General features: G+C 42.3%; 1 protein-coding gene and 1 long non-coding RNA gene across 4 annotated transcripts in view; one reads left to right on the top strand and one right to left on the bottom strand.

The window, feature by feature from the left end:
- CHN2 (chimerin 2) overlaps positions 1–22,420 on the top strand; it is a 311,035-nt gene that overhangs the window by 36,490 nt on the left and 252,125 nt on the right. The window contains exon 1 of one of the 3 annotated variants that reach the window (XM_006201844.4): positions 9,416–9,933. The exons of the other annotated variants lie outside the window; for them this stretch is intronic. Within the exon in view, the coding sequence (XP_006201906.1) occupies positions 9,885–9,933 (49 nt within the window). The 5' untranslated portion in view covers positions 9,416–9,884. Of the gene's footprint in view, positions 1–9,415; positions 9,934–22,420 lie in introns of those variants that run through there. 3 annotated transcript variants of the gene reach the window in all.
- On the bottom strand, positions 955–10,162 carry LOC107033338 (uncharacterized). Its single transcript, XR_001458801.3, has 3 exons — positions 10,021–10,162; positions 5,789–5,987; positions 955–2,056 (listed from the first exon to the last, which is right to left on the bottom strand). It is a non-coding gene; the product is annotated as an uncharacterized lncRNA (long non-coding RNA).

The raw sequence follows: 22,420 nt of genomic DNA, 5'->3' as shown, positions 1-22,420 counted from the left end.
TGATATAATTGTCCCAAAGAGAATTGGAGCTAGGCTTATAGAAAATTATATTCCTTGGACAGGGCAGACGAGAATACCGGACAGCATCCTATTGTTTTAATTCTGTCCCTGCCCTTTTGTGTGGAAAATCAGGACAGCCTGCTGCTTTTAAATGACTTGAGAAACCAGAACAAACATAAACACTCATTTGGATTGCACAAACATTTTTGAAATTCCGTTATCAGAAAGGTTCTTGGGTTGGGGAAGGGAGATGCAAAAATGGCAAAACACTGTCACTGCCCTCCAGAATCTTCCCACCGCATGAGACAGCCAGGTAGAAAGAAAACTGCAAAGCATGGTGGAATTTTTCAAAGGGTGGAATTGGTGGTATAAACACAGGAAGTGGAAATTAAAGGACAGTCCCCTGGAAAGGGGTTGTGGTCACTACTACAGTGACCAGAGACCTCACCACTCAAGGCAGGGTCCATGGAATAGCATCACCCGGGAGCTTGTGAGAGACACAGACACTCAGCCCCCACCCCAGACCTCCTGAACCAGAATCTCTGAGGGGAGGGCCCAGTTTTAACAGCTCTTCAGGTTGTGTTCATAGGTTCTAAATTTCGAGAAGCAGCATTGCTCTGAAGTATAGACACTTGTGATGTAAGAGGATATGATCCTTCCCGTTGTTCATTTAATAACACAATTTAAAAATCACGGATTATACATCTATCAAAATTTATCAAATTGTACATCTGAAATATGTGTAGTTTACTGTACAAGAATCATACTGCAATAAAGGTGTTTTTTTTAAAAAATCAGTGATTATACAATCTCATTATAGAAAAATTTAAAACTCTGGAGGAATACAAAAAAGAGAAAGAATTACTCTTATGAATTCTTAGTCGGAGTTCTCCAGATAAACAGAATCAGTAGAGTATGTATGTAAATATAAATATATATTTATGCCAAGCCAGTTCCTCTGTATATGGTGGCTTATGCTTATGGAGGCTGGTAAGTTCTGGATCTACAGTATGAGTCAGAAAGCTAGATACCTAAGAGAGCTGATGGTTTATTTCCAAAGGCCAGCAGGCTTAAGACTCACAAAGAGCTAATGTTTCCATTTAAGTCCAAAGGCAAGAAAAGAACTGGTGTCCCAGTCTGGAGACGGCCAGGGAGAATTCTCTCTTACTCAAGAGAGGGCCAGTCTCTTTGTTCTAGTCAGAACTTCAACTGATTGGATGGGGCCATGCACGTTAGGGAGAGTAATCTGCTTCACTCAGTCTACTGACTTAAATGTTAACCTCACCCAAATACAGCCTCACAGAAACATCAGAGTAATGTTTGACCAAATACCTGAGCACTGAGCACCGCATGGCTCAGTCAAGTTGACACGTGAAATTAACCATCATACCTGAATTAACTGCTGTAAACATTTTGGTTTATTTAACTTGTTACCTTTTCAATTTCAACAGTGAGGATGTGAGTTTATGTGGGTGAGGATAAATTCTTTGGGCATAAAGAGTTAACAATTTTTGCCTCTCTGCTGCTGCCACATGGGAAGTGGAAGTCAGGTACATTCACCTATGATACTGCCTCTTTCTGTCCAAGCTGAGGGTTTCATTTTCATATATTCATAACACATAAGAAGTTGAGAGTTTTTTTTCCCCCCAAAGCAATTTTTCTAGCTGTGGCATGAAGTATTTCTCCGGCATAAACATCACCCTTCAACCCCATCTGAGCTGAAAATCCCATTTCTAATCTTCTTTCTGATTGAGAAATGATAGAGTGGATTTGCCGGGAAACATCTGCCTCCCTGACAGCTGGTGGCTCTTGTGGGAGTGACCCTAAGGTAGGAGCATATTGTTGGTACTTACTCATTGAGAAGTATATTTTAAAAATCATAATGTGGGGAAAAAAATTGGAATAAGAATTGGCTCTATGTTGATTGAGAAATTTTTATCCTAATGTTCCATTACATTCTATTTTCTTATCTCACAATGGCTGTGGTCATGTAGTCTTATAAAAGGTCTTGACAAGAACTTGATTCTCTCTTCTTCCTTTATGATCAGAGACAGTCCTGGAAAAAATCATTAAAGCAATATTAGCCCTAGCCATTCCCAGCTGACTCCTTTGACAGTATGATCTCTAAATCTCGTCTTTCCTAAAAGTGATTCCAAATCTTGGCAGTATGTTGGCATCACCTAGGAGTTATAAAAAATACTGGTGTTTGGTTCCCACCCACAAAGATTTCGATGTGACTGTTCTAGGGTGCAAGGTGGACATTGGGATTTCTAAAAGCCTTCTGGGTGACCCTGATGTGCAACCCTGATACATGTGTGTTTGTGTGTGCGTATGTGAGAGAGAGAACTTGAACATTTTTCTTTTTTCTTTTTATTGAAGAATGGTCAGTTTACAATGTTATGTCAATTTCTGGTATACAGCATAATGTTTCAGTCATATAGGAACATATGTATATTAATTTTGGTATTCTTTCTCACTATAAGTTACAAGATATTGAATATAGTTCCCTGTGCTATACAGTTTAAACTTCTTGTTTATCTATTTTACATACATTAGTATCTGCAAATCCCGAACTCCCAATTTATCCCTTCCCACCCCCTTCCCCCACTGAGTTTGTTTTCTATGTCTGTGAGTATGTTTCTGTTTTGTAAATAAGTTCATTTGTCTTTTTTCTTTTTAGATTCCACATATAAGTGATATCATATGGTATTTTTCTTTCCCTTTCTGGATTACTTCACATAGAATGACATTCTCCAGGTCCATCCATGTTGCAGCAAATGGCATTATTTTATTATTTTTTATGGCTGAGTAGTATTCCATTGTATAAATATACCACAGCTTCTTTACCCAGTCATCTGTCGATAGACATTTAGATTGTTTCCACGTCTTGGCTATTGCAAATAGTGCTGTTATGAACCTTGGGGTGTATGTGTTTTTTTGACTTAAGGTTCCCTCTGGATATATGCCCAGGAGTAGGATTGCTGGATCATATGGTAAGTCTATTTTTAGTCTTTTGAGGAATCTCCATACTGTTTTACATAAAGGCTGCACCAAACTACATTCCCACCAACGGTATAAGAGGGTTCTCTTTTCTCCACACCCTCTCCAGCATTTATCATTCGTGGACTTTTGAATGATGGCTATTCTGACTGGTGTGAAGTGATACCTCACTGTAGTTTTGATTTGTGTTTCTCTGATAGTTAGTGATATTGAGCATTTTTTTATGTGCCTATTGGTCATTTGTATGTCTTCACTGGAGAATTGCTTATTTAGATCTTCTGCCCATTTTTGGATTGGATTGTTTGGTTTTTTTCTTATTAAGTTGTATGAGCTGAGTGAACTTTTTAGTATTATACATGCCGTTCCTGGAGATTCTGAAACTCTCTCTCCTCAGCAAAGTCACTCTCTTTCCGAGAACCATCACCATTAAAATACTTGCTGGGCACTAATATTGTTGAGTGCTAGAAATGCTGTTATAGAACACTAATATCATTGCCTCTTACATAAAAATGAGAATAAGAAAAGTTAAGCTCCTTGTCCCAGATTACCACATGATATACAGCAGAATCAGGATTTGAACTCTGATGTATCTCCAAAGCCCAGGCCTCTCTCCTCTGTCTTAATATGATCTCACAAGGTGCTGTAACATAGGGGTAGTAGGTAGAGATGAGAATTACTTATTCTCCCAGACTACTCTGGAAAGACAGGTGTAAGCACACTATGCTTTGCTCTAAGGAATCGACACCAGGACTTCTAACTGGGCTTCTAAGTATCAGATGCTGTGTTACATCTGTTGTTTCATTCAGGCGTCACAAACTCCATGAAGTAAGTATTGTTAACCCCATTTTAAAAATCAGGAGACTTAAGTTGAAGTCACTTGCAGAAGGTCACAGAGCTAATAAAATGACAAACTAGGATTGAAATCTGGGTCTGTATGACTCCACAGATACAGACTCAACTTTTCCAGAATCACTTCATACTTTGTTTTACAAACAAATCTGGAATATTTGCAAAAAGCTAAACTATGTTTTCTATATCAGAAGATTGGCCCAGATATTGTGTCTGTTAGCTTTCTTCCAATGCCCATTTACCCTCCCTCCTTAAAAAAATTATTTCTGTTTTATTATTGAATCTGTAGCTGCCACAGGGGATGAAATGTAAATATTGAGTCAGAACTTTTCCGGTAGGTGAGGGCACAGAACATTCAGAGTACAGTATCTGCTTAGTTCCCTGAGTTGACAAGCTAAAACTGTGAATGGGAAAATGCCAATTATCTAGAAATAGATTTTGAGGCTTGATTTTGGCTTTATTAACAACAACAACAACAAACACTGAAAAGAAAGTTGCTACCATCATAGGTAATACTTCTGATTCCCAATTAGAGATTATTTCTGTAGCTTAAAACTCTGCCCAGCTAAAATGTCAATGTCCCAGGGAGGAGTGGAGGCATCAGGACAAATGGGCATCCCCTGGACAAAAATGTAGTTTTCCGCATATCTTTCTTTCGTCCCAGGTCCTGGCATACTCCTTGCCACACAGTGAATGCTTAGTAGACATCACTGAGTGAGTTGAAGAATGCATAAATGAATGAACAGTTAGCAGAGAACAAATCTATCAGATACTTTTATGAAAGCGAATTTTGATAGTAAAAGAGCATAGAGCCAGAGGTAACACCAGAAGACAAGGAAAACAATCTCACTACACAACATTTGCCCAGAGCAGGCTTAGAGCTCTCTTCAGTTTAGTTTATCCTACATTTCTCTTTGGACATTGAGGGCAGAAAAGATTTTTGTTGTCTAAAATGTCAGGGAACTAAGCCAAGAGAGGTGATCGGCAGAAGAAAGCATATTCAACGAGTTTCTGAACTCTTCATTTTTTTTTTCTTTAAAAAGAAAAGTCCTCATTTCTCTATTTCCTCTCTCGTTCTCTCTCAGTTTCCCTCAAGTCAAGGAAGATGTAGCTGACAGCCGCGGCATAAGTGTGTGTGTGTGTGTGTGTGCTTGTCTGATCCTCCCAAGTTAAGTGGCCAACTGGGAAACTCAGGTTGATACCCCGGGACCGCTCCGTACCTCAGCGAGATTCAGGAACACCTGCGCTTGGGGCATATCGCCACTAGGGGTCCCCAGCAGCAGGCAGTGTGAACTGGGAATTGGGTAGCCAAGGCGGCCTCCTTTGTCTGCACCCCAGGTGTGGACTCCTTTTGTTCAGAGGCAGGGCTGCTACCTGCGGCGTCTGAGCTGTCTACTCTGTACCCCGACAGTGGGCTGCCTGCTCACCTCTTCTGGGAAAATACACTGTTTTCAGCTTCTGCCTTTAGTTAAGCCTGACGTTACCCTCCAAGAACCAGTGTTTTCTCTTTAACAGGACTAGGTATCTTTGCATTAGAAACAGGGCTTAAACTACAAAGGGAAGTATTTCTCACTACAACAAAGAGTACATCGAGGTTGAGAAATTGCTGGCAAAAGGATCCATTTTCTGTAGTAGAGTATTTACTATAAAATATTTAAAGCTAGTTGACAAATAGCCCCACTATTCTCCCGTGAATGCCGGCCACTGGATTAATCTTGAAAGTCAGGAATATTTCATTCTGTGCTTAGCACAGAGAAAGGAAACGACCTTCGCAGACACCCCTGAGTGCCTGAAATGTGGGAGCCCAGCTCCAGCCACAGCAGCCACACTCACCCTGCGGTGTTTTCATGTCTGCTTTTAAACTTCAAAGGAAGAACAGCAAAGCAAAAATAAACAAATTACAGAAACATAAAGAGCGACTCTGTAAACAATAAATTACCTGAGTTGTACAGCCGGAGATGGGAGTGAGGGTGGGGATGGCAAACATTTGCTCCATCGAAATTTATTCTTAGGTTTTCATCATTTTTGTTTTCCTTGTTCACAGCAAAATGGTGTGTCCTTACATGCCCATCAACTTCTTTTTTGTGCTCCAGATGCGTTACTTGTCATCTTGGTGGTCAATGGTCACAGCTACTGATCTGAAAATTAATTGGCATAACTGAGAACCATTTATGGATTCATTCATTCCTTGGTTTATTCACGTATTCACCAAATATCTACTGAGCACCTATTGTGTATGAAGCATGGTAGAGAATTCAAAGGCCAGTCAGATAAGGATTCTGCCCCCAGGAAGCTTTTAATAAAGTAGGGAGATCAAATATGTTCCCCAGTTGCCACTAAATGAAGACAGAGCACCTGCCAGTTGAGAAGTAGTGAGAAAAGACTAGAGGAATTCGACAGACTGAGAGCTGGTTTCTGGCTTGGGGATCAGGGAAGACTCCCCAAGAAGGTTCACTCCTCCTTAACCTTCACAGTATGTATGTAGGAGGTCCAGCAGGGAGAGATGGGAAGAGGCCAGAGCTGGCAGCCACAAGTGGTATGGGGCCTGGTGAGGAAGGGTTACATTTATGAAAGGGAGAACAGGAAATACGTTTGGAAAGGGAGGGTGGGAAGGCTTTAAATGCTAAGTTAAGCGTGAAAGCTAAGTTAAAATAAAATGGTAATTTTTAATCCTAAATAGACCAAGTTATCAACAAAACTCCTTCCATTCCTTAAGTCTCTTAATATTCGAACAAAGAAGGTAGAAATGTCTAAAAAATTTCCTGCTGGTCAAACAGACTTGAGATCTTTGTGGCACCAATATTCCTCTTGTCACCAGCAAATAGGCATTACCTAGAATTAATGCCATATATGAATGAATAAAAATAGATGAACTAATTTTCTTATTGTTTCATTTAGAGGAATGCTTGGGAAGATCCACAAACAGGTTCCTGAACCTACTGGGCAGGGGGGTCAGTATCTTATTTCAGTCTCCTCCTGATAATTTATTGATATAAAACATTTTTGCAAGTAGCAGTAAACCATTAGGCTTCTGAACCGAGGAAAAATGATAGTGAGTTATCACGCCTGCTGAGTTTTCTCCGTTGGTTATGCCTTTAACAATCCAAATTATTGATCAACTTTCAGATTTTAGTTCTGACCCTGGAGCTTTCCTTTTGTTCTTCAAAATAAAGGACTTCAGAGTTCCTCTCCATCTCTTACCAATAAGCTAAGCCTCTCCAGTAATCCTATTTCTACTCAGCAAGCATGATAATTAGCCTTGTATTCTTCTGCCCTTTGGACTAGGGGAAAAAATTAGTCTCCATCTTATTCTACTCTTATATAGCACAGGGTGACTCGAAGCAAGTGCCCCTCCATCCCTTCATCTGTTGATTGAGAATAATAAATATTATCTACTTCATAGGGCCATGCTTTATTTTCTCTAAGGACTGTAAAGCTCTATAAAGGTAACTATTATCATCCAAACTGCGGAAATAAAATTTGACATCCCTTTGGGTGGATTCTGAGATGAATAATAAAACCTGTTGTGTATTGCTTACTGTGGGACAAGAAAGATATAAACCTTTGGACAAAGATTAGCATTTCCCATGGTAGAACAAGTCACCGCTGATTGGTTATCTCCAGGAATCTCCAGATGCAATGGAAAAAGCAAAAATTGTTCAGATCATAGATTTGCTCTTTCAAGTAAACAATTTACAATCACAGAATACAACTCTATGCCAGGTACACTGTGGCTTTATACATATCTCATTTAATCTACACAACACCCTACGTTATCAGGATTGTGGCTGCAGGTGGAAAAACTGAGCTCAGTGAGTGAGAGTCGTTTGCTCAAGGTCATAGAGCTAATAAGTGGCAGAAACAAAGTTTGAACCCAGGGGCTGTCTTCTTCAAAGCCCAGAGGGTAACAACCCTACTAGGTAATGTAGCCAAGTCAGCCGGTCCATCAGCTAAAGATCTGGAGGGATACAGAGATCACTATCAAACAGGCACATGTTGCCTTTGATGATGAAGAACTCTGAAAAAAACAGGAAGTTCCATTCTGATAGCAAGGTCAAGGTTGTGGTGGGCCATATGTCCCCGAAAGGCTCCACCTTAGGCTGCATCAAGGCTGCATAACACAAAAAAGAAGAAAAATGGAAGGGTGGGGGGAGTAGGGGTGCTTGGGTCTCCTTATACCAGGCAGGGATGTTTCAAGTTCCATGTAGATGAGAGTCAGGAAGACTCAGTCCAGTGTGACAGGAGAGTGCTCAAAACCCTCAGCTGTTCAGAAAGCTGCATTTTTTTTTTAAGAAATTGAGCCTTATTGGGAAGATATACTGGGATGGCATCCTGGAGGGAATTAAAAAAATAGTTTAAATCAACTAGAAAATGTGACCTGGGTGCATATTGTGATTATTCAACATTTATTATTCACTGTATGTTAGGTGCTTGGTTGAGGTGGACCCCCTAGGATTGGCTGCTGTTCCTGTGTCACTCGTGATAATTTTTAAATTGACTATGTCCTTTTAACCATGTTTTTAAAAATTGAACTACCCCAACGTGAACACTTTCCACTTTGCTACATAATGAGAGTACTTTCATTCCTTTAATGTTTTGCTTTTTCCTTTGATCTAACAATTTCTGTTCAAATTTCACAGTTTTCTGTTGCTTCAGGAATGAAAGAACCGATTACCCTGCTGGGAGCGTGAAATAGACTTTAAAAAAATCTGTATGATATTTCCTCCCAGTAAAATTAATTTAGGTTTAAATACAGGGGTAAGGGTACACACCTTATGCCAGAGCCCCTCTCACACACCTAAGCAGTTCCTTATCCAGAAATGGCACAGTCGGACCTGCTGCCAAGTCTTAACATCTTTTGTGAGGATCCTTTGCAAGACGCAGTCTGAGAACCTCTTTCTCTTTGATACGGGCTTTGTGTGGGCCTGATGACATATCTGGAACGTCTCTATTTCTTTGAAGGGCCATCTCAAAAGCCCAATGGACCCGTCGGGCACTGTGCGTGGCTGGGGTACTTAATCGCAGCGGGATAGGCTTGCAGGGTGTTTTAAGGTTATTTTAGGGAACGCACCTTCTGGCAGGGCAGGGACCACCAGCTCTAGAGCAACAAAGGACAGTTTGGAGGGGAGTGAAATGAGCGCTCCATAGCCTCTCCGGCATCCCAGGCCCCCTTCTGCCTCACATCGTGTCCTCAGTGACCCCGCCTTCGCCCTCTGGATCCCGCTCCGACTGTCTCACTGCTCCTTAGCCTGGCCGGGCGCCGCCAGCCCCACCACCTTCCCCCCGCTCCCCACTCCCGGTCGCCTTCAAACCCTTGGAGCAGCGCCGCGCACGGCAGCCACGCTCGCCCCGCGGCCCCCAAGCGGCTCCCGCGGCACCTCTGGGGTCCCGCTCACCGGACCAGTGTCCCCCCGCCCCGCAGTCCACAGCCCCCTCCGCCAGCCGCTTTCTCAGGAGCTGTCAAGCCCGCGGCAGCTGAACCAGCCCCCGAGCTCCCGCTCCTCTCCTTCCTTTGTGTGCGCGCGAGCGGAGTTGGGGCGGAGGGAGACGGGGGAGGTCGCTCTGTCTGTCTGTCTCCCGCCGCCTTTGCCCGGGCTGCTCGAAGTGCCGCCGGGGAGGCGGGAGCCCGGGGGAGGGTGCGGGGAGCTGGCGGGGCGGCTCCGGGCTGCCCGGGCGCCCTGGTCCCAGCTGCGCGCCGGGGAGCGCGAACAGCAGCTGGGGCTCGGCTGGAGGCGCGATTCGTCCGCCCCAGCCGCCCCTCAGTCTCCCTCCGCTCGCACCTACCCCCGACACCCGGAGAAAAGCGTGCGAGGGCGCCGAGAGGGACGGAAACCACAAATAAATAGCGGCGGCAGCAGCGCGTCATCTGGCGGAGCAGGAAGTGCAGGCAGAGTCCGGAGGCTGGTGCTTTCTGCGCGTCCCCAGGACTTTGCCATGGGCTGGGGGCCGCGGAGGCTGCGAGCGGCCGGGCCAGGGCAGCGGCGGCGGTGTCCGCTCCGGGGCTGAGCGAGCAGCTACGCGCGAGGCGCGCGGAGATGGCAGCGTCCAGCAACTCCAGCCTGTCCGGCTCCTCAGTGTCCTCCGGTGAGTTTTAGCCCGTCGGGCGCGGCAGCCGCGCCGGGTCTCTCGCCCCCTGCCCTCGCCCCGCACCCGGAGATGGAGAGAGCCTACCTGTGGCCGTCCTGCCCGCTCTCCCGGAGTGAGGACAGGCGGCCGGTGTGACACTTGTTTGGCCCGCCAGCACCCTCGGTGCCCACAGCACCTCCGTGCGTGGCGTCTGGCAGCGCAGAGGTGGGAGAGCAGGGGGCGCCCTTAGTGTGCGGACGCGGGGGTTCTAGGGGTTTGGGGAGCAGCGGGCGGGAAGCGAACCGAGCTGGGCGGGCTCGCACTTTCTGGCGCAGCTGGAACCAGGGCTGGCGGGCGGGAAAGGTTACGGTGACGCTGGGCGCCCAGAGCCGCTGGCGGTGCGGTGCCCACTCCGCTGGAAGCCCAAATTCAAGGCAGAGGGGAGCAAACCCTCGCTCCTCACAGACTTGATTTTCTTTGTTTGTTTCAGAAATCAGCTCCTTGGAGACACACGCTTGGGGCATGGGTTTGAGATAGAGGTAATAAGGAGATGTTGTCTTTCTGGCCCTGATTGAAGAGTTAGGGGACAGGTGGTCGAGCCCAGCCTCTGACAGTTTGCCTGGTTACAAATGTGCAGGTGTGAGTGTGTGTGTGTGTGTGTGAGTGTGTGTGTGAGATTTTCCTCTGTGGCCTCTTGGAAAACATTCTGTAATTTTACTTTCCAGGCATACAATTTTTTTCCCCAAATGCTACCAAGCAAAGGAAGGGCTTCTTTCAGCGTTTCTGTGGTTGATCAGTGGGTCTAATTGAAAAGAAAAAAATTGCTAATGAATCTGAAGGAGTACGAATCAATAGAAGCAGACCCACTGGATTCTGAGTATGACAGGTTTCTAATCAGAATGATGCATTAGGTAGAATTCTTTTACCTCTCTGGTCATTGAAAACTTTAATGACAAAACCTAAAGGAATAACTGATAAGACATTTCGTGTAGTTTAGTGTTCAGGGGGCAAGAAGGTCTTGAAGTCCTAATGGGAATGCTCAATATGTTAATATTTTATTAATTCCTATTGTGTGTGTGTTTTAAGTTACTACCAAAAAATTAAACTAAAAGAAAGAAACACTGTTGGAGGCACTGGACTGCAAGCCAGGCATTAAGGAATCATATCTCTAGATGCATGGCTAATTAAATCATAAATGCAAGGCTATTTACTAAGGTGCAATTGTGATGTGGCACAAGGTGATCACTTGAAAGCCATCTGTTAGATTTTTTGGCAGATTTTAGTTTCAGGGAAATAGCTCTTCCTTTTTTGATCACTGCCAACTAAACAAAAGCACAGTGTTGTGATGTGTATGATAGAGTTGAAGTTTCTGGTAGTAGCATCCAATGGGGCGGAACCGTCATATCTTATTAAGAGCAGCAACAAGTTGACCGCCTGTGGTTTTAATTCTGAGAACTCAGCAAAAGCTACAGCTTATTTTTAGTACCCCCAAACCACTGCTGCTGCTCTTCAGTTCATTTTGGTTGACTAACATTGAATTTAAAATACAGTGATGTTGGCTTATGATTAGCATATGGTTATCCCTCTCAGAAAACGGCCCACTAGAAAATAAACTGGTGGGGGAGAGGTGATGAAGGGAAAGAAGAAAGGAGAAAGGACAAGAAGGCAGTATCGTCACAGGATTTACTGGTGGCATAAATTACAGATGCCATGGCATCTGAATTTTCAGATCTTGAGGGAGCTTAAGAAACCGGGTTGAAAAACCTAACTCAGCCTTGGGAAGAATACATGGGTTTGAAGCTGCACAGTATAGCTTTAGATGATGGTAATTGTTCTGCAGATGGGATAGAGATGCTTGTAATGGTTCTCTTTTTTGCTTTAGTTACCGCTGTTGTAAATCCTAATGGAAAGCGGGAAATTATGAAAAAGCTGAAATTCGGAGAGTAGGCAGGGATATATTATTTGGTGTGAATCAGCCTGGGGCATGAACTTATATTGCCTAATTCACAAATTCATCAGGCATTTTGTGTGGAAATATATGAGAACCGGAGTGGGGTTCTCTTTTTAAGCACACTTACCATCGTGTGGATGATGAATAATTCAGATGACACGAGCAATTCACACCTATGAGAGGTGTTGGGCAGGAAAGAATAGAGCCTGTTTATGGTGACAGCTGGGTTCTCTCAGGCAAAGGTCAGAGTCTGAGAAATTAGGGCACTCCATCAACCTATTAATCATCGTTTTGGAGGACCTACTATGTGCCAGGCAGTAAGTTATAAGCCTCAACTACAAAGAGGTTAAGTAAGGAAGATAGTTTTAGGATTCCTTCTAGGTCTGAAATTCTGGGATTATTGTCCTTGTGTTTGGCTCCACCACTGACCAGTTGGATGACTTGGAGTGAGTTACTTTACTTCTCCAAGCCCCAGTTCCCTCATCTGTAAATGAAACTAATGCTACTGATAAGAGTTATTTCATAAGAATGTCATGGGGATTAAATGAGATAATGTGTATAGAGCACTTAGCACAGGGTGTGGCATTTAGTAAGTGCTCGGTGTGAATAAAGTTTGTTCCTTGGCGGAATGAAAAAGAAGACAGGCACTCACTGGCTCAGACTTTAGGTACAAAAGTAAGTCCAGCACACATCCAAACTGCCTCTTAATATTGCCTGTTAAATTTGGTCTTGAGGTTTGAGCTCTATTAAAAAAGCATTTGTTAAGTTTCTTTTCGGTTTCAGGCGTAGTCCCAAGCATTTGTAATAGAAAGATGAATCAAGATCCTTCCCGTCCCCATCTCCTCATCCAGCAGCAGAGATGGACAAGCAAACAGCAGTCTGTATTCCAACTTGAGAAAATGAATTATGTGGAGGAGTGCAGGGCGGAGAGCGATGACCTCAGTTTAGAAGGGTCAGTAGAGGTGACATATGAGTTGGGCCTTGAAAGATGAGTGGGTTTTGTTTTCAGAAAGCAGAAGACGAAAGAGCTTAGGCAAAGGCCTGGAGATAGGGAAGTTCATAGCCTAATTTTCACCTTACTTCTTAGGGCTATTGATTCTTTTTCTTGGTGGTTCCTCATCTCTGGTCCGTAATGCTTATAGGCCGATCATCATTGTGCAGAGAGCTGCCAGATCTCTTACCAGTGCTGCTGGCACAGGAGGTTTTCATTCTGTTCAGGTAGCAGTGGGTTTGAAGGCACAGGTCTGGACACCTTAGGACAGATCTGGGCAGTTGAGCACTAAGAAAGGAACAGTTGATTCTGTCATGTCCAGCATATGGAGAGGTGAAGTCGAATAACGTGAGTTAAACCTCTCTTGGAGGAATAGCCGTGGGAGGTTTAGGTTTGGATGTGTTTGGACAAAGAGTAAAAATCAAATAATTGACTCAGTATTAAGCTCAAAGTTATCTGATTTTCCTGAGAATCTATTCTCACCTGCCGTTGTTGAACCACGTCACCCACACCTCTCTGTTACCAGCTGAGACATAACAAATGAAATGATCAGGTTAAAATTAATTTTTAAATACAGTTTCTGAGAATTCTTTAGAAATTTTCTTCTAGAATATTCAATTATGTGTAAAAGAAATTGCTTTGCTTTTGTTTTAATGATAACTGCTGGTAATTAAATTTCACAATCACCTAGATTGGTGGGAAGGTTTGATTACCTTTATTATTTTAAATCAGAAAAAAAAATCCCTATCCTTAAGCTTTTAATCTAGCCTGTGGTACTTGATTATACTCTGAAATAAACAATGGATGATTGGCAAAATAGTTTTCCTAATAATCATGGGTTAGATTTGCTTGTATAATTGAAATAAGAACTTTTTGCATATTAGTCACGTGATCACCAAATGGATAATTTCATAGAGTAAAGAAAAAAAATCGACTTAAGTAAAGTAATAAATAAAAAAGCTATGAGATGTTTTCCAGTAACTGAACAGGGTAAAAAATTAAATATTAAAGAGACTCCTGGGATACGAAGTTGTTAAGATTTTGAGAACATAAACACACTGTATTATAGAAATGAAATCGACAGGGACTTTTTAAATTAAAATGCAAATAGAAAAGGGTAAAAATCAATATTGTGTGCAGAATCATCAAAACCTTAATTGGGAAGAGAACATTCCTGAATGGATGGAGGGATTTATTTTTCCAGATTCTGTACAACAGTAATGTGGGCCAGGTAAATAATGCCATTTTCTGCTGTCACACTAGCGTTGATCCTAGAAATGATAAATAGGAATTTTCATTACTCATTGTTGGAAAGTCACAACCAGTGGTATATACAAATCTTTCGCATTCCTGAATGCAGACAGCAAAATTGAACAATAATAATGCTGCCAAACTTATGTATGTGTAATTAGAAACTCCATAGTTCTTCTACTACAAAGCAGGATATCTTTGTTGAAATAGACACTCACAGTGAGAAGTTTTCTGAACCCGTGGACTTCAGAAATATTCAATTATATGTAGGCAAAATATCTTCACCTTTGTTTTAGCGATAACTGCTGGTAATTTAATTTCCGTCACCTAGAGTGGCAGGAAGATTTGATCACCTTTATTGTAAACCATGCACACAAAAACTTGCAATTTCAAAAAAACTGCAAATTAAAAAAACCTGCAAAGCTAAAAATTAATCCCCTGAGAAAAATCAGTCGCTCAGATAAGAAGTATTGTTCTTTGCTGTTTTTCTGGTGACCTTTCCATACCTCATTTTTACTTGTTAGATTTCCACTGTCCTTTGTGGTACCTGAGATGAACCCAGTGATATAAAATCTGAGAGGAAAGGAGACTTCTTAAGCATGACTACTTGTTGGCAGTGTTTAATAAGAGCCCGCTGATTTGTGTACTTTTGCTAAAATGCCAGATCCCTGCCATTTCTACTAACCCTATGAAGAGTTTTGAATGACCTTGTCATTTGTTCAACTTTTGGGGGATGCAGACACCAGGTATTTTCGGAGGCCAGTCTGTGTGGGGTTTCACTGGACAATGTGTTCTCTAAGCTGCCACCTGGGGCTTGGCCCGAGTGTCAGGCCTGCTGAGGACCGTCTGTTGCTCTGCGGGGTCTCCTGTTTTTGCACAATGGTGAAAATACCCGGACATTGGTTTTGGAAAACCTATATATGAGCAATATCATATTGGTGTAGTTTGGGGAAGAATTTTCTGCCAGAAGATCAAGATTCTTGCCAAGACAGTTAGATACAGAGAAAGATAAACGAACCTAGTAATAAACACAAGGTTAGTAGCACCCAGCTATCACCCACAATCACTTACCTTTTGTGAATATGTTCTCATTTCATGGCTTTTTAAATATGTCATTTAATTTTCAAAGTGAATGGCTTTCTTTTCTTTTTACCTTCCTTCCTTTTCTTTCTTCCTTCCTTCCTTCCTTTCATCCTTCCTTCTTTCTGTCCTTCCTCCCTTCCTTTCTTCTTTTTGCTTTTCTCATCTCCTTTGTTGGTCAGATTTCTATTTAGAGACTTTTTTCAAAAATCCTGCCTTTGGTCTACATTATGGTGAATAGCTTCCAAATCCTCCAGCCACCTTGCTGCTTCTTCTACTTGCTCGGTGGGAAAGGAGGCTGGTGTTTTGTTTCTTACCTGGATTCTCATCAGAGGGTCAAGATGGACACCTCTATCTCTGGTGCGGGCTGGTTGGTGTGACAGGGCACACTCACGTGTCTCAACCTGACGAACAATAGCAGAGAGGTTTATCTGAAGTCTCCATGGCTAGAGAAAAACTCAATTAGGAATGTGCTGGACCCACACACAGTCTGCCTGGCCGTGGGGCCCACGTGGCTGTCCGCTGGGTTTTGAGGCTGGAGAGCTGGCCTGTGAGCCCTGCCAGGTGGCGATACAGTTTTTCAGTCCTGCACCGAGGGAGAGCCTCCCCCGGCTGCTTGTGCAGATAGTCTGCTTTTGCCCGCATTTATTACTAAGTGAACACCTTTGTGGGGACCTTCTTTGAATATAGCCTTTCCATGTGGTCTCATGACAGTGCTGGCTTGCTTCAGCAGTCTAGCCTGTCAAAGTGCCCCAACTCCAGCCCGCTCACAGTATAACCTAAGCAGTTTCAAGTGTTATTTTGAATCATCCAATGTCTGAGCTCCCATAGGCATTCTCAAAGAAAGGTGTTCAATTAATAACCTTATTTAAAGTGTGATAATCAGCTCGGGTCAGAGGTCACATTAATAAGATTCCTGGCATTGAGACGTCGCCCACACATTGTGCAGGCTGCCAGTCACCCCTTGCCTTGGTGGGCCTGCCGAGGAGAGCGCTTTGTCAGGGGAAGAGGCTGGGTGCCCGTTACCTGGGAGGGTCAACTAGAGCTGGAGAAAAAGTCTGCTTCCTTGAGCTGGGGAGAGATCCCACTTTCTGAAACGTTGTCTTAATTAGACGTTGTAGAAAGAACCCTAAATGTGGAATCAGAAGATCTGAACACTTATACATTTAACCAGAACATTTAAACCCTTACCTAGGGCACCTAAACCCTTTACCCTCAGTCAGAGACCTTAAGCCCTTAACCAGGACCCTTAAACCATTAACCAAAGCCCTTGAACTCTGAACCAAGGCTCCTAAACCCTAACATAGGCACTTCAGCCAGATGTGGCCTTCAGTGAAGTTAGCCGCTCTGAGCCTTAAATACCTCGCTGCAAACTGCAGATGTGACAGCCTGCTTCCTGGAGTTGATGCGAGCATTAGGAGAGGTGATGTAAACATCCCCTCCCACAGACCCAGCCAATCACGCCTGCTTTTTAGAGGCCAATTCCCTCTCTTCCCTCTCTGCTTCCCTTAATGTCTCTGAGCCTCAGTTCTCTTAGGTATAAACCGGAAATAGCAATATTTGATGAATTTATCCCACAGGATTGTCATTCCTGAAGTACTATTTGGGAAAATGCTAAGTAAACTGTAAAAGCAACTAGCAGTTGAATGACTGCTTCGTGTCATTCTAGTTACACTATCTTATGTAATTCTCACAATATATCTCTCAAGTAGACATTCTATCCTGCTTTGTAAACAAAGAACTAGGTTCAGAGAGGGCACAGGTTTTAGATTTGAAATGCTAGGATTGGAGCAAGGGCTTCCTAATTTCAAAGATCATGCTTTCCACTCTTGACACATAAGGAGTTGGCTCATTTTGATCTCTGTTTACAAAGTTTCTGACATTAGAGTTTCAGGCTGAAATACACGCTCATTGTTAATGGAGAAAATACAGTAATATAGTCGTGCTTAATTTTGTTGCTATTAGTGGTTTTCCAGACCCTCACCTCAGTCTGACCAAAGCTTATTCCCACGAGCAATATGAACTGGGAGGTATTACCAAGTCGTTACTCTGCAGTGCGAACACCTAGGAAATTGGACTTGTGAGTATCTGTACTTGAGAGGAGTCTTGCAAGGTGAAGGATATATAGGTATTCATTGTACTATTCTTGCAACTTTTCTAAAGGTTTGAAAATTTTCTAAATGAAAGAAAAAAACTGAGGCAAAAAGAAAGGAAAAGTACTATTTTGCATTCAGTTGATTTCCTTCACGGGTTCCTTCAGAAGCATTCCATTTTGTGTGAGCCTATCAAGGCTTGTTATCACCTCGTGAAACTCCCAGATCCTGAATCCTCAGGCGGCAGAATATCTATTTCTTAGCTTATATCTTAAGTGAAAGCATAAAGGAACTCAAATTACAGAAGGAGTTCAGGTAGACTCCACGCAACAATTTCTACCTGAGAATTTTTTTTTCCTCTCCCTAGCTGGATTGACTTTACATTTTACTGGAGGTTTGGACTGAGGAGGGACCTTGGAGGTTGTTTAGAGGATTCCAGCATTGTATGAGGGAGAGAATCAGGGTCCAAGGGACTCCAGGAACTGCTGCCCTGTGCTGCTCAGCCAGTTAGTGGTTGAGCTAGAGCTGACCTGTGGTCTAGGACCCATGTTTGCAGAACACCTTCACTCCATCCACCTTCCTAGTTCACCGTAAAGAAGAGCATCTTAGAGAATTTCTTGCAGACTGTTTTTTTCTGTCTGGCTTCATACAGGCTGTTCTATTTAGTTATTTAATATTTTCAAAAGAGAAGTCATAAAGTGCTTTGTATTTTAAATGGGCATTAGAACTTCAAGGCTGTTGTGCCAACAGAGGCACAGATTTAAGCGACTTCATGTCTGCCCTAACTATATAGAGCGGTGCTGTCTGATATGGTAACCACCAGCCACAAGTAGCTTTTTAAATTTAAATTCAAAGAATTCAGTTCCTCACTGGTACTAGGCACATTTCAAGTGCTCAGTAGGACCTATGGCTGGTGGTTGCCATATCAGAGTGCACAGACATGGACCATTCTTATCATTCTATGAAGATTCTATTGGGCAGTGCTGGTAGACAGGGTCTATAGTTCTAAGACAGAGACCTTACAAATCTAAAGTTAATTAGCTGAGGATAGAAAATTTGACAAAATGTTCTCCCATTCTTGTGTTTGCTCCTTGTGCTGCTTGGGTTATATTTTACTAATTTTGCAAATTGACTTTTTTTTAAAAAAGTAATTTTTCATTATTTTGAGGCTGTGAGAACTGTGGAATGACAGCAGGAACAAGATGTTGAGGAGAGTAATTAAAAGGTTTATAAACCCTTCCAGTCCTGAAGTTTGATTCAAACTTTTTTAAAAAATGATTTATCGTTTCCCTAGTGGAAAATCCATTTCTTTTTGAAGCAAACTCACAGTGAGTTGTAATTTCACCCTCAAAGAGGGGGAAAAAATGCCTATGTCCAGTGGCATATCTAAGCTGTGCTATTTAAAAGAGATTTTTTACCACCTTGGCCATCAGGAAACCATTTGCCTATAAGTATTTCACTATATACAGGGCAAAGCAAATGCACTGGTTTTTAGAGGAGTTAGCTTTTGGAATTTTCAGCACATTTAATTGGGGGGAAATGGATGCAAATAGGATGCAAAAGCATGACAGTTCCTATAAAAAGGAAGCTGCTCTCCTCCTTGGACTTCTGTTACCATCTTCAAGTGCAACAACAGAGAAATTTGGAAGGGTGGAGGAGATATCTTCAAAGTGTCAAGCAACTGTCAAGAAAGAGGCTGCTGTTGAGGCCACTGGACTCAGAAACCATATTAGCCAGAGGCTTGTGGCATGCGTGGCTTCTTCTTTATCGACATAACTCAGATCACAAATTTAGGGCAGTATGAATCACAGAATCACTTAGGTAGCAACCTTATGCAATTCTTTTCTCACTGGAGGCCCAGCACCTAAATTTCATCCTGCCCCATCACTGACCTCTGGACCCTCAGTCCTGGCTGAGCGCTATCTTCTTCAAGGAAGTGAAACTTAGCCCTTCCTGGTTGTTTTACATGATGCCACACTAACAATGTAAAGTACTTTTTCTTAAATAATTTTGCTTCCAAGGAGTAACCTGAGAGAGATCAATGTTGGGACAGCAAGTAGACAGAAGGCAAGGAGCACGGTTTTGGGAGTAAATCTTCTGCAGCATCTACTGGAGTCTGGGGGCTGCAACACTGACCTGGAAGGGCCTGATTCTCAAGAACCTAGAGCCACAGTGTCCAATATGGTAGCCTGGGCTATTTAGCCCTTGAAATGTGGCTAGTCTGAGTTGAGCTGCAAGGTAAAATACACACCAGAGTTTGAAGACTTAGTACAAAAAACAAAAAAGAATGTAAAACATCTCACAGGTAACTTTGTTATATTGATTATATGTTGAAATGATAACATTTTTGGATATAGGTTAAAGAAAATATATTTTAAAAATTAATTCCACCCACTTATTTAGAAATGTTTAATGTAGCTGTTAGAATTTTCTAAACTACATATGTGGCTCACATGAGTCTATCTGTATTGGACAGCATTGGTCTGGACGACTCCAGTGAGAATGTTCTAGCCTTTATCACAGAGTCCACCGTACAGCACCTGCTGACTGAGTGCTCAGTGGCTCCCAGTGTTGCTGTCCTACCCGCTTTCCAGTCCAGAAACTTCCCCTTTCTCCCCTGAGGCCCGGATCAGTCCCGATTCTCAAGTCCCTGTTTTGTTTTAGTTCCATACATTGAGAGATGTTCTTCATTTTGCTGGGGCTGCACAGTGATTTTGAAATGAATTACTGCAGAAAGGGACAGGTTGAGACTTTCATCAGATTCTTGCTTATGTAGGTTTTGTGCCTTGTTTTGTGTTTATTTTTGGGTTTTGCTTCACTATAGTTCTGTGTATTTACATAAAGTAAATTTTTGTACTACTTTATGTAAATTTATGTATTTACTGTGAGTTTTATGTACACTTCTCCTTCCAAAGAAACTCTGCAGTGCTATAATGCTGTGAAGTTGGAAAGAGAAGGTGAGAGAACAAGAAACACATTTTTCCCTTGACCTGAAGCTTCTTGCCGTGAGTGTGTATATGTGTATACACACACGTACATGTATGGCCTGTCTGTATGTGTGTATGTATACACAGAAAGCAGAAGTGGATTGGGTTTCAAACAAAAGTTATTTCCAACCAAATACATAAATTAATATTAAGGGAAATGAAAAGTCAAGCCTAGTATTACTTTCAATAACAAAGAAAATCACTTGGGATTTTGTTAATGATGTGTAGTTATTAATGCACATAATTTGTCTGCCTAATATTGATTTAAGTTGCTCATTCAAATTCGCTTGATTATAGAAAAATTCACCATTTTGTTTCACAGTGTTTGCCCCTGAAGACAGTGAGTCTGCAAAACCATGTTTATTGTGTAAATAATTCTGTTTTACTGACTCTTATGTGGAAAGAGTCTTATGTTGTCTCCTTCAGGAAGTGCCGTTGAGTTGTTGGTTTCTGGTTGGGGGCCTGGTTAGTTCAAGCCAGGTGTTCTTTCGTTATCTCCCTGGTGATCAATATGCAGGGTTGAAGGTACTGTCAGTGACCTGGGCACAGAAGTTTTTCTTTCTGCGTGGTGGTGTTAATGTGCTGGAGTGTTGCACTTTGTCTGTGTAAGAGCCCTATGCTTGTTTTAAGCAGCCAAACTAACCCATGTGCTTTTTTTTTTTTTTTTTGGATCAAATATGAGTTCTTCCTCAGAGGAAAAGGCAACTGACAGGGACTTTGTAAACTCTCTTGAAATAACATCGAATTAAGATGAGGAGGCTGCTCTCCCTTCTGGGTGAGGCGGCCCGCTCTCTGTCTATGGAGTATGTAACTGCTTTTACTTTAAATTGAGCACCCAATCCCCACACCTCGTGACCTTTCTCTTGCCTTCTAAAACAGCCTGCGCCCTGTCTACAGAGTATATATCTCTCTGAATAAATCTACTTTTACTCAACAACAACAAAAAGATTAGGAGCAAAACCACAGCAAATCCTAGGCAATTATGAACAGAAGACATGATTTGAAACTAGGCAATGTAATTTGTCACAAGAACATAATTGCCCCAGTACTTACTTGGTTCTATATTCTAACCCCAGTGATAGTATGAAGGGGTGTTTTGTAAAAACGCACAGCAGTCTTTCAGGGAAGAGATGCCCTGCAGATATCTTCCTTTTCATAAACAGCTGAGTGTAAATCTGTCATTCAGGAATTCATGTAAACATGTTTCTGAGACCATATGTAGTTTTAGCTTGTGCTCCATCCATTTTCTACCCCTAGAGTGGGCTTGTATTTCTTTTTATTGCTTTTAATGTAACTCTCTGAAACCGATTTCTAACATCCATTCTGGGCGTTGTAAATAAATATGGGTTCATCTGAACCCTGGACTTCAAGGGTGTTGTGTTACGTGACACGTGCCATGAAGCTGGGAATCCAGTTCAAACACCACCATCAACGGCAATGTTAACTTGGCCCCCTCTGAATTTCCATTTTTCTCATGCATACAATCAGCTAATAATACTTGTGAAAATCAAGTGGGGTAATGTCTATGAAAGAAACTTGAAAATTGAAAGTTTGTGAACAAAATATAAAAATCTCTGGTTTCTTGAAATTCCCATTCTGATAGATGCTCCACAGAGTCCTTTCCTGGGTGATGGGATCACTCAGAGTTCGTGATTGTCTCATGTAAATGGAAAAATCTCTCCTAAACATATTACCTTGTTCTTCTTGAACAGCCATTCAAAACCTTGAAGTGTAATCCCACCAGTTTAGAATTTCTCCAGTCAGTGTCAGACTCCACTTTGTGTCCCTTTCCCATAAACATTTTTAAGTAGCCTGGACAAATATTTCATCTAAAGGCACACCACTGTTGATACTTTCTGATTCAGAGATGTGGCTCTTTTGCAAATCAAATTTGATGTAATAATCAACATATGCAAATGACTATCTGTAAAAAAACATGCAAGTTACAAAGCACAGCAATGTAACTCATAAGAAGAGCCACCACCCAGCCTAGGAACATTTCGTCCTGTTGCATCTTCCTGGGTCTCTTCTCCCTTCTTCTCCTCCCTCATCTTCTTTATTCTCTTCTTACAAAAGTAACCACTACTTTGAATTTCCTCCTTACTATTCCCTTGGTTTTCTTTCTTTAAATGATTTTTATCTCATGTCACTA

This window comes from Vicugna pacos, chromosome 7, assembly GCF_048564905.1.
Source record: "Vicugna pacos chromosome 7, VicPac4, whole genome shotgun sequence".
Classification (NCBI taxonomy): domain Eukaryota; kingdom Metazoa; phylum Chordata; class Mammalia; order Artiodactyla; family Camelidae; genus Vicugna; species Vicugna pacos.
This window is presented reverse-complemented; position numbering and strand designations above follow the sequence as displayed.